Below are 11664 nucleotides of genomic sequence, written 5' to 3'. Positions count from 1 at the left end.
TTGCTTGTGAGATGGGTTTCCTGGATACAGCACAGCATTGGGTTTTGGCTTTTTATCCAATTTGCCAGTCTGTATCTTTTGATTGGTGCGATTAGTCCATTTACATTTAGGGTTAATATTGTTATGTGTGAATTTGATACTGCCATTTTGGTGCTAGCTGGCTGTTTTGCCCATTAGTTGATGCAGATTCTTCATTGTGTTTATTCTCTTTACTATTTGGATTGTTTTTGGAGTGGCTGGTACTGGTTGTTCCTATATGTGTGTAGAGCCTCTTTCAGGAACTCTTGTAAAGCTGGCCTGAGGGTGAAGAAATCTCTAAGCACTTGCATGTTCACAAAGGATTTTATTTTTCCTTCACTTATGAAGCATAGTTTGGCTGGATAGGAGATTCTGGGTTGAAATTTCTTTTCTTTAAGGATGTTATTGGCCCTCACTCTGTTCTGGCTTGTAGGGTTTCTGCTGAGAGATCTGCTGTGAGTCTGATGGGTTTCCCTTTGTGGGTAACCCGACCTTTCTCTCTGGCTGCCCTTAGTATTTTCTCCTTCATTTCAACCCTGGTGAATCTGATGATTATGTGACTTGGAGTTGCTCTTCTTGAGGAATATATTTGTGGTGCTCTCTGTATTTCCTGGACTTGAATATTTGCCTGCCTTGCTGGGTTGGGGAAGTTTTCCTGGATAATATCCTGAAGAGTATTTTCCAGCTTGGATTCATTCTCTTCGTTGCATTCAGGTACACCTATCAAACGTAGATTAGGTCTTTTCACATAGTCCCACATTTCTTGGAGACTTTGTTCATTCCTTTTTACCCTGTTTTCTCTATTCTTGCCTTCCCATTTTATTTCATTGAATTGATCTTCGACCTCCGATATCCTCTTTTTGCTTGGTCCATTCGGCTGTTGATACTTGTGCATGCTTCGCAAAGTTCTCGTATTGTGTTTTTCAGCTCCATCAATTCACTTATATTCCTTTCTATTTTGTCCGTTCTCGTTAGCATTTCATCAAATCTTTTTTCAAGGGTCTTAGTTTCTTTGCATTGTGTTAGAACATGTTCTTTTAGTTCACAGAAGTGTCTTACTACCCACCGTCTGAAGTCTGATTCTATCATTTCATCACAGTCGTTCTCCATCCAACCTTGTTCCGTTGCTGGTGAGGAGTTGTGGTCCCTTGTAGCAGGAGAGGTGTTCTGGTTTCAGGTGTTTTCATCCTTTTTGCACTGATTTCTTCCCATCTTTATTTATTTATCCACCTGTCATCTATGTAGTTGCTGGCTTTCAGATTGGGTCTCTGTGTGGACGTTCTGCTTGTTGATGATGAGGTTATCTCTGTTTCTTAGTTTTCCTTCTGATAGTCTGGACCCTCTGGTGTAGGTCTGCTGAGGTCCACTCCAGGCCCTGCTTGCCTGGGGATCACCTGCAGCAGCTGCTTAACAGTAAAGTTGTTACCAGTTTTCTTCTTCTGCTATCTTTGTCCCAGAAGGATACCCACCAAGTGTCAATCTGATCTCTCCTTTATGAGGTGGCTCTTTGGATATACAGGGGTCAGGGAGCTGCTTGAGGAGATGGTCTCTTCTTTATATCAGGCAAATGCTGAGCTGTGAGCTCCGTTGTTCATTCAGACCTACTGGGCAGGTACGTTTAGGTCTGCTGCAGCAGAACTCATAAACTGCTTTTTGTTCCCGGGTGCTCTGTCCCAGGGATTTAGGGCTTTATTTATGAGTTTCTGTTACACTGCTGCCTTCTTTTTTTTTTTCCTTCAGAGGTGCCCTGCCCAGCAAGGAGGCAGCCTAGTCACTGTCTGACTGTAGAGGCTTTGCTGAGCTGCTGTGGGCTGCACCCAGCTGCTGAGTGAAGTTCCCTGCAGTCCTGTTTATATGGGTGTAGTTAGAACTGCCTTGGCAAGGGTGGCCCACCTCTGTTAAGACAGAGTCTCTCTGTAGTGGCGAGTTGCCTTGGCAACGGCAGGCTGCCTCAGCAATGACGGGTTGCCTTGGCAGCAGCGGGCTGCCTCAGCATTGGCTGACTACCTCCGTAGTGGCGGGCTGCCTCGGTAATGGCAGATGCCCCTCCCCCACAGAGCTGGACCGTCCCAGGTTCAGCTGCACTTGCTGTGAAACTCTCAATCCAGAGAGTTTCTGATTGCTGTTCTTTTGTGGGGGTGGGACCAGCCGAGCCTGATCGCCTGGCTCCCTGCCTCAGAGCCTTTTTTTTTTTTTAAGTTGGTGTTCCAGTCGCCTGTTGAGGAGGCTCTGGGGTGTGTGTTTTTTCCCATGTGGCGACTCACTGCGCTGGCTTAAACAGTGCCACTGAGATTCGTGGTGCTTTTTTTGCCCTGAAATCTACTGTCCTGGCTCCCTGCTCAGTCTCCTTTTTAAACAGACAAATAGATGACTTCCCGTGGCTCCAATCGCCAGCCAAAAGGCAGCCGGACCCGTCTATTTTGTACGGAGAACCGCTGCTCCGGGGCACCAACAAAGCATTTGCATGGGGCAAAGCAGCGGCGCCAGCCGGCACAGCCGTGCTGGCTGAAACAGCCCCGTTGGTGACTGGTGGAGCTCCTCTGCCTGGGAATTTCCTAGTCTGTGGGCAATAAAAATGCGGTGTCTACTCACCCTCTGCACTTTCACTGGGAGCTGCAATCCTGAGCTGTTCCTAAACGGCCATCCTTTTCTCCAATTTTAAACTACCATCCTATATGGTGTAAATAAGCAATTTGAGATAGTACTATATTGTTTACACAAACATAAGAAAAGCATGTGAATTTTCTAACAGCATTTCACATTTCCATCTGACATTATAGTAGTACTTAAAAATGCCTCATAATTTTATTATTAGGTAAGCATTTCTCTTGTGCAATTAAAAGTTTCAAGGTTAAATTTTATTTATTTTTGTTTTTATTTTTAAATTATACTTTACATTCTGGGGTACATGGGCAGATCACACAGGATTGTTGCATTAGTACACACATGGCAATGTGGTTTGCTGCCTCCAACCCCCTGTCACCTACATCTGGCATTTCTCCCCATGTTAACTCTCCCCGACCTCTCCACCCACCTGCTGTCCCTGTCTCGGCAGCCCCCTACAGACTGCAGTGTGTGCTGCTCCCCTCCCTGTGTCCATGTGTTCTCATTGTTCAATACCTGCCTGAGTGAGAACATGCAGTGTTTGATTTTCTGTTCTTGTGTAAGTTTGCTGAGAATGATGGTTTCCAGATTCATCCATGTCCCTACAAAGGACAGAAAATCATCGTTTTTTATGGCTGCATAGTATTCCATGGTGTATACATGCCACATTTTCCTTGTTCAGTCTATCGTCGATGAGCATTTGGGTTGGTTCCAGCTCTTTGCTATTGTAAGCAGTGCCACTATGAACATACATGTGCATGTGTCCTTATAATAGAATGATTTATAATCATTTGGGTATATACCCAGTAATGGGATTGCTGGGCCAAGTAGAATTTCTATTTCTAGGTCCTTGGGGAAGCGCCACACTGTCTTCCACAATGGTTGAACCAGTTTACACTCCCACCAACAGTGTAAAAGTGTTCCTATTTCTCCACATCCTCTCCAGCATCTGTCGTCTCCAGGTTTTTTAATGATCACCGTTCTAACTGGCGTGAGGTGGTATCTCAATGTGGTTTTGATTTGCATTTCTCTAATAACCAGTGATGATGAGCATTTTTTCATATATTTGTTGGCCTCATTTATGACTTCTTTTGAAAAGTGTCTGTTCATATCCTTTGTCCACTTTTGGATGGGTTTGTTTGTTTTTTCTTGTACAACTGCTGTAGTTCTTTGTAGATTCTGGATAATAGGCCTTTGTCAGATGGGTGATTTGCAAAAATTTTTTCCCATTCTGTTGGTTGCCAGTTCACTCTAATGATTGTTTCTTTTGATGTACAGAAGCTCTGGAGTTTAATTAGGTCCCATTTGTCTATTTTGGCTTTTGTTGCCAATGCTTTTGATGTTTTAGTCATTAAGCCCTTGCCTATGCCTATGTCCTGAATGGTTTTGCCTAGGTTTTCTTCTAGGGTTTTTATGGTGTAAGGTCTTATGTTTAAGTCTTTAGTCCATCTGGAGTTAATTTTAGTGTAAGGTGTCAGGAAGGGGTCCAGCTTCTGCTTTCTGCACACTGCTAGCCAGTTTTCCCAACACCATTTATTAAACAGGAAATTCTTTCCCCATTGCTTGTTTTTGCCAGGTTTGACAAAGATCAGATGGTTGTGGATATGTGGCATTGCCCCCAAGGCCTCTATTCTTTCCATTGGTCTATATCCCTGTTTTGGTACCAGTACCATGCTGTTTTGATTACTGTAGCATTGTAGTATAGTTTGAAATCAGGTAGCGTGATGCCCCCAGCTTTGTTCTTTTTGCTTAGGATTGTCTTGGCTATGCAGGCCGTCTTTTGATTCCATATGAAGTTTAAGTTGTTTTTTTTCCTGTTCTGTAAAGAAAGTTATTTTTAGCTTGATGGGGATAGCATGGAATCTATCAATTACTTTGGGCAGTATGGCCATTTTTACAATGTTGATTCTTCCTAACCATGGGCATGGAATGTTTCTCCATCTGTTTGTGCCCTCTCTTATTTCCTTGAGCAGTGATTTGTAGTTTTTCTTGAAGAGGTCCTTTATATCCTCTGTTAGTTGTATTCCTAGGTATTTTATTCTCTTTGTAGCAATTGTGAATCGGAGTTTGCTTATGATTTGGCTCTCCGTTATTCTGTTATTAGTGTACAGAAATGCTTGTGATTTTAGCACATTGATTTTGTATCTTTATGATGGTGCTGAAGTTACTTATGTGTTTAAGGAGATTTGGGGCTGAGATGATAGGGTCTTCTACAGATACAGTCCTGTCCTCTGCAAATAGAGACAATTTGACTTCCTCTTTTCCTAATTGAATACTCCTTATTTTTTTATTCTTGCCTCATTGCTCTGGCTAGAACTTCCAATACTATATTGAATAGGAGTGGTGAGAGAGGGCATCCTTTTCTAGTGCCAGATTTCAAAGAGAATGCTTCCAGTTTTTGCCCATTCAGTATGATATTGGCTGTAGGTTTGTCATAAATAGCTTTTATTGTTTTGAGATATGTTCCTTCGATACCTAGTTTATTGGGAGCTTTTAGCATAAAGTGGTGTTGAATTTTATGGAAGGCCTTCTCTGCATCTATTGAGATAATCATGTGTTTTTTGTCTTTGGTTCTGTTAATGTGGTAGATTACCTTTATAGACTTGTATATGTTGAACCAGCCGTGCATCCCTGGAAAGAAGCCTACTTGATCGTGATGGATAAGCTTTTTGATGTGCTGTTGCAATCAGTTTGCCAGTATTTTATTGAAGATATTTGCATTTATGTTCTTCATGGATATTGGCCTGAAGTTTTCTTTTTTTGTTGAGTCTCTGCCAGATTTTGGTATCAGGATGATGTTGGTCTCATAAAATGATTTGGGAAGGATTCCCTCTTTTTGTATTGTTTGCAATAGTTTCAGAAGGAATGGTAACAGCTCCTCTTTGTATGTCTGGTGGAATTCAGCTGTGAACCAGTCCAGATGGGTTCAATGTTAAATTTTATAAAGGTCCTTTTCAGAATCTTCAATTGGTGTTTTGGAATTAAATGTTACATTCAATTCAACTATGCATATTGCAATAATGTTTCAGAAATATTTACCAGTATAAATACAGTTATATTCTCAAAACAAATTTGGACATATATAATGGAGAAACTTAATCACATGTTTTTCTCCTCCTTTGATTTCATTTTCAAAGCTTCCTCCTTCTGTATAGGTTTGTGTTATTTAATTCTTCCCATTTAACCTATCTTATAAGTATTTATCTTCTTCACACTATGCAATTTTCCTGATGTAGGTCATCAACTCATACTCCAAATGTATTTATTCAGACCTTTCTTCCAAGCCCCTTGGATGCCTCAAATTTTATGGGTCTCAAACGGAAAACATCATTTCTATTATTTTCCTGACTTTTTTCTGACTCTTTGTAATCTACCCTGTCATCTGGTTTCCCCATTGTGGGTGACGGGGAGCCCGCTGGGGAGTCTCGGCCAGCGAGAGGGTCCCAGCCTGGAAGAGGAGGTGCACAGAAATAAAGAGACAGAAAGATGGGGTCTGGAGGACTGAATAGGCAATGACTATGCAGCAAGTTTATTTGTGTCCAGGGTTCCAATATATACCTTTAGATTATAAGGATTGACGTCAGTGCACATTATGTAAGCTTTACAATAAGGAGAACAGAAAGTTGCAAAAAGCACAGAAAGTTGCAAAAAGCAAATGTCAGCAGAGCGGGTACATAATCACGGGTCATAAAAGGTAAGCAGGTGATGTACTTTATCATTGTTAACAGTACATGTGGTCACAAGGATAACAATCTGGAAATGTCACAGGCTAAGCCATTAATCTTTATCTGAGTATAGGAATGTCATCTGGTCCTCAAAAGGCTATACTTAACTTGGTAAACAGAGTCATAAAACCCACTCCTCAACAGGAACAGAAAGAGCACACACATCCATTACCCAGGGTCACTGTAGTCAGAAATAGAGGCTGACATTTTTCTTATTCTTTCCATTCCTACTTCCCCATAGCTCGACTGCCTCTAACAGGAAACTGTGTCCTGGATCAAGTTCACGCACAGTGAGGCCCAACTCTGGGGGGGCTTCACACGGGAACATTCCCCACACCCCATCCTAGAAAATGACATCTAGGAAGTAGCAGGGAAAGGCTCAAGCACTTCAACTTGCTGTTCAAGTCTCCCCCACATCCTACTCGTCAACCCTCCTCCACATCACCAATCCAGTCACACACCAAATTTTGTAGTTCCTACCTTCTTATATTTTTCCATCTTTTATTACCATAATTAACTCTCTACCTATAATTTTGAAGTACTCCTTTCTAGTTTTGCCCCATCTGCCCATGTTCATCTATCTTTACATTGCTGAAAGGGTCCCCCTACTAAAATATATTTGTAATGATGTAACTCATCTCTGCACATTGAGTGGATAACCACAACAGAAAGGGATAAGTTCACATTCTAGCATGACAAATATCTTACATGGTCTGGGCCCATTTTACCTCTTCATCTCATTTCCTCTGATTGTTTTCCAGTTTTACCACATCACTTTGGCACCATAATTTGCCATGTTATTTCATGCCTTATATGTTATTGTACCTAGAGTCCTAGAGTCTTTGTATCTTGACTCTGCATTTTGCCTGTCCTTCCAAATATGTCTAAATTATGGCAGCATCTTCTATGCTTTTCAGGTAAAACTGATTGTTTTCTCCTTTGTGCCCACATGTATTTTATTAACTAAAATTGTAGAACTGGTGACTTATACTTATTTGTTCTTATATGTTTTCATAAGTCTCTTAACATTTCTTAAATATAAGCTAGAATCTACCTTCTGTGTATATCTTCTGCTTCTCCCAAGATAATGCCTGTGATGACAGATACAATACACTTTTTTTGTCTTACTGACAAATAGAGTGAGTGAGTTAATAAATACAATTTTTTTCTAAAGTTGTTTATAATTTTGGTTGTTTTTTGTTTGTAATAGAGGGGAGCATTGAAGACAGTAATTGAACAACAAGAAGATGATATTTGCATTATTGAAGGAGCTCCTCATGATGAAACAAGTAATGAAACTTTTATTTTTAGACCAAAATAATGAAGCATTAAGTTAGTAAATACCTCTAAATATTTCTATACTTTAATGCTATTACTTAGAAAACAATTTTATAGACAGAACTATAATGTCTACTTAAAAAATACTTTTTGCTATCTGTCTTTATACTATCAATTATTTTTTCTGAACTTGCTTCAGTCCTGAAATTCTATTTCTGCTATTATGTTTATTTTATTGAAATATTCATAAATGGAAATAGATTTGTATATGTTTTCACAACTTACAGTAATAAATGTTCTCATATATTTGTCTGTGAACAACAATTTGTAGATAAAATGCCCACATCAGAATCAGGACTAAAAGAAGATAAGAAATCACCTTCAGATCCTGAGGTACTGTGTATTGGTGATGTTGTTGTTTTTGTTATTTTAAAATGTCAATATTGAGTAATGTTAGGATATAAAAAGATGGTTTTACATTATTCTCTTACGTCTCCATGTGTCCATAGGAATAATTTTCTGACATTTATCAGAACATACTTTACACTCATATGTGAAGTAGATAACTGCTATATAGCGCAACTCTGCTACTTTTCAGGATTAATACAAGAAGCCAATGTAGAATAATGCAAAAGAAAATATGGCTTAGATGTCACTAGGAACCTATTTGAGTTCTGAAGTTAAGTTGGTCTAAAATGTAAATAATTTATGTGTGTTCATCTATGGGCAAATAAATGATTCTGTGTATATCTGGATGTAAGAAAGCTCTAAATGGATTCAGAGAGAAATAGTTAAACTGTAGTCTTAGCCTTGTACAACTTGGAACTTGAAAAGATCATGCCTGGGGCTTGAATGTATTGGTATAGTTTCATTTTCTAGTGTAAGTTGGGTAAACATGAGAAATAGAGCGCCTGTAAAACTGTATACAACACCAATTTGGTTGAGTAGTATTTTAATAAGTAGACATTCTTTTCACAAATAGAACTCTTTGAGTTCCTCTGTGGCAGTCACGTCTGCAGCAACATATGTGTCAAATAATTCTGATGCATTCCAAGGTCACAACTGTGGAGGTGTAAGAGATAGGAAAGACCTCACCACTTAGATATAAGCATCAGCAGCATAGTGGTAACAGCAATGAGTGGCTGTAAAAAGATAAGCCTGTATTTTGGTTCTGTAACTTACTAGCTATGGGAACTGGGAAAAAATTATTTAACCTGATCAAATACCAGTAACCTTGTTTATAAAAATAGTGTTCATATCTACCTCTTCGTTATGTGCAATGGAATAATGTAGTAACAAATGTGAAAACATCTTGTAAACTGGAAAGTCTTTATACAAATATAAGACAAAATGATCAAAGTGGCATTTAAATGAAAGCAGTATTGTTAGGACAAGAATGTGGAATAAGAACAGGCATGTGGATTTCTAATTTGTGGTAAAGGGATGGTAACTTGCAGCAGACTATTACTGCAGATTTTCCAGAGAAATACAGCAGTTTCAAAAGTTAGACTTAACTGAGGTGATTTTGTTTTGGCCTGGAGTAATTTCTTTCTGAGTACCAGCTGTGTGCTAGGCAGTGTCTCTTTGAATATCCAAGATGAGGGATTATGCTATGGTAGCAGGAAGAGAATAACAAATACAAAACACTTGTATGTCACTATAACTTTTTCTTAAAATCAAGACAGAGAATGTTAGGATAGAGAAAATTGAAGAACTTTCTATTTAGCATGGATATGGGAGTGGCAGGGGAATTCTATGGTCAGAGCAGATCTTTCTGAGACTGCCATATAATCTCCCATCTCAAAGATGTGGAGTATGCTATATGAAAGCCTAGGAGAAAGACATTCTATATTTGTTCATTATTTTGTTCTTAACAACCTATAATGACTAGGAAGCAGCGAGTAGCGTAACCATCAATGCCATCATCATCCTCATTATTCTAAGGTGACGAAAAGTCTACAAATATGTGTCTGGAACATATTAGATGTTTCATGAATAATAGTGGTTTTTTTGTTTGTTTGTTTTTGAGATGGTGTCTCACTCTGTCACCAGCCTGGTGTGCAGTGGCACAATCTCCGCTCACCACAATCTCTGCTTCCTGGCTTCAAGCCGTTCTCCTGCCTCAGCCTCCCGAGTAGTTGGGACTACAGGCATGTGGCACCATGCCCAGCTAATTTTGTTTGTTTAGTGGAGACAGGGTTTCACCATGCTGGCCAGGATGGTGTTTGCCTCTTTACCTCGTGATCTGCCCACCTCTGCCTCCCAAAGTCCTGTGATTACAGGTGTGAGCCACTTCACCCAGCTGAATACAGGTTTTTATTTCTCTTTTTGTGAAGGCTTGCTCTACTTTTCTGAAGTTATGTCTTAAGAATTAATTGCATACTTTAATAATTGTTTGCCTTCATTTAAAAATAGCTTCTGTTTATTTCCTTTAAACAGCTTCTGCAGAGTTCTATTTTAACTCCACATGACATACTCTGAGAATTCTTCATGCCATGCATAGTTTTTAACAAAAATTCTGTAATTATGCATATATCAAATGTTTAATCATATTATATTTTGTTCGAAATGTCTCATTATATCTAGTGATAACAACAGAGTAAGGGAGATGCTTTGAAGTTAATTCCTTTTTGAAATATGCCCACAAGATAATTTTCTGTAAATATGATTTTTTTAATGCTCAGTAGCCTAGTCAATAGCCACACGAAGATAAAAGATGAGCATGATCTACAGAGCATATGTGAGGTTTTCTCTTGAAATATTTTGGTTTTCAATATGTGAACAGCCTTAAATCTAATTGCCTTTGAAGTAAAAAATAAAAGTAGTGTTTTTAAAAAGATTTTAAATTAAAAAAATTTATCGTTGTCATTATTTTTATTTTGAAATTGAAATTATTTATTGAGGCAGGACATAGTTGCTCATGCCTGTAATCCCAGTGCTTTGGGAGGCCAAGGCAGATGGATCACTTGAGATCAGGAGTTTGAGACCAGCCTGGCTTGTCTCTACACAAAATACAAAAGTTAGCCTGGCATGGTGGCTCTTACCTGTCATCCCAGCTACTCAGAAGGCTGAGGCAGGAGAATCTCTGGAACCTGGGGGAGGGAGGTTGCAGTAGGCCAAGATCATGCTACTGATTGACCTTGGGAAACTTTGTTATAGAAAAAAAAATTTTAAACAGACTATTATTGATATTGCGTTTAATAGGTTAACTCTGAGCATGCTTCACAGAATTATATGTGTTTACCTCAGACTACATATCAAAAAGAGATCAAGACAATAAATCGGAAAATAAAAGGTAAGAACGATTTTTTTTACTTATGCTTTAAATTCAGGGGTACATGTGCAGAACATACAGGGTTGTTACATACGTATACACATGCCATGGTGGCTGGCTGCATCCATTCCCTGTCATCTACATTAGGTATTTCTCCTAATGTTAGCCCTCCCCAATCCCCCTCCACTATCCCCCCTTAACCCCCCCCAACCCCAGAAAGGCCCCAGTGTGTGATGTTCCCCTCCCTGTGTCCATGTGTTCTCATTGTTCAGCACCCACTTATGAGTTAGAACATGTGGTGTTTGGTTTTCTCTTTTTTTTTTTAAATTTTATTGCATTTTATGTTTTGGGGTACATGTGAAGAACATGCAAGATTGTTGCATAGGCACACACATGGCAGTGTGATCTGCTGCCTTCCACCCCACCACCTACATCTAGCACTTCGCCCCATGTTATCTCTCCCCAACTCCCCTCCCCCTGCTGTCCCTCCCCTATTTGCCCCCAGCAGACCCCAGTGTGTGATGCTCCCCTCCCTGTGTTCATGTGTTCTCATTCTTCAACAACCGACTATGAGTGAGAGCATGCAGTGGTTGATTTTCTGCCCTTGTGTCAGTTTGCTGAGAATGATGGTTTCCAGGTTCATCCATGTCCCTACAAAGGACACAAACTCATCATTTTTGATGGCTGCATAATATTCCATGGTATATATGTGCCACATTTTCCCTGTCCAGTCTATCATCGATGGGCATTTGGGTTGGTTCCAGG

At 39.7% G+C, this 11664-nt stretch overlaps 1 protein-coding gene across 1 annotated transcript in view; it reads left to right on the top strand.

Moving 5' to 3' along the window:
- Positions 1-11664, top strand: part of ANKRD30A (ankyrin repeat domain 30A) — a 184829-nt gene that overhangs the window by 119410 nt on the left and 53755 nt on the right. The window contains exons 16-19 of the mRNA XM_032259736.1: positions 2378-2540; positions 7558-7636; positions 7807-8018; positions 10830-10934. Coding sequence (XP_032115627.1) covers positions 2378-2540; positions 7558-7636; positions 7807-8018; positions 10830-10934 — 559 coding nt within the window. The remainder of the gene's footprint in view (positions 1-2377; positions 2541-7557; positions 7637-7806; positions 8019-10829; positions 10935-11664) is intronic.

The sequence above is a fragment of the Sapajus apella genome, unplaced genomic scaffold (assembly GCF_009761245.1).
Source record: "Sapajus apella isolate SASKATOON/1434 unplaced genomic scaffold, GSC_monkey_1.0 scaffold111, whole genome shotgun sequence".
Classification (NCBI taxonomy): Eukaryota; Metazoa; Chordata; class Mammalia; order Primates; family Cebidae; genus Sapajus; species Sapajus apella.
Note: the sequence above shows the minus strand (reverse complement) of the source record. Positions and strands in the feature narration are given on the sequence as shown.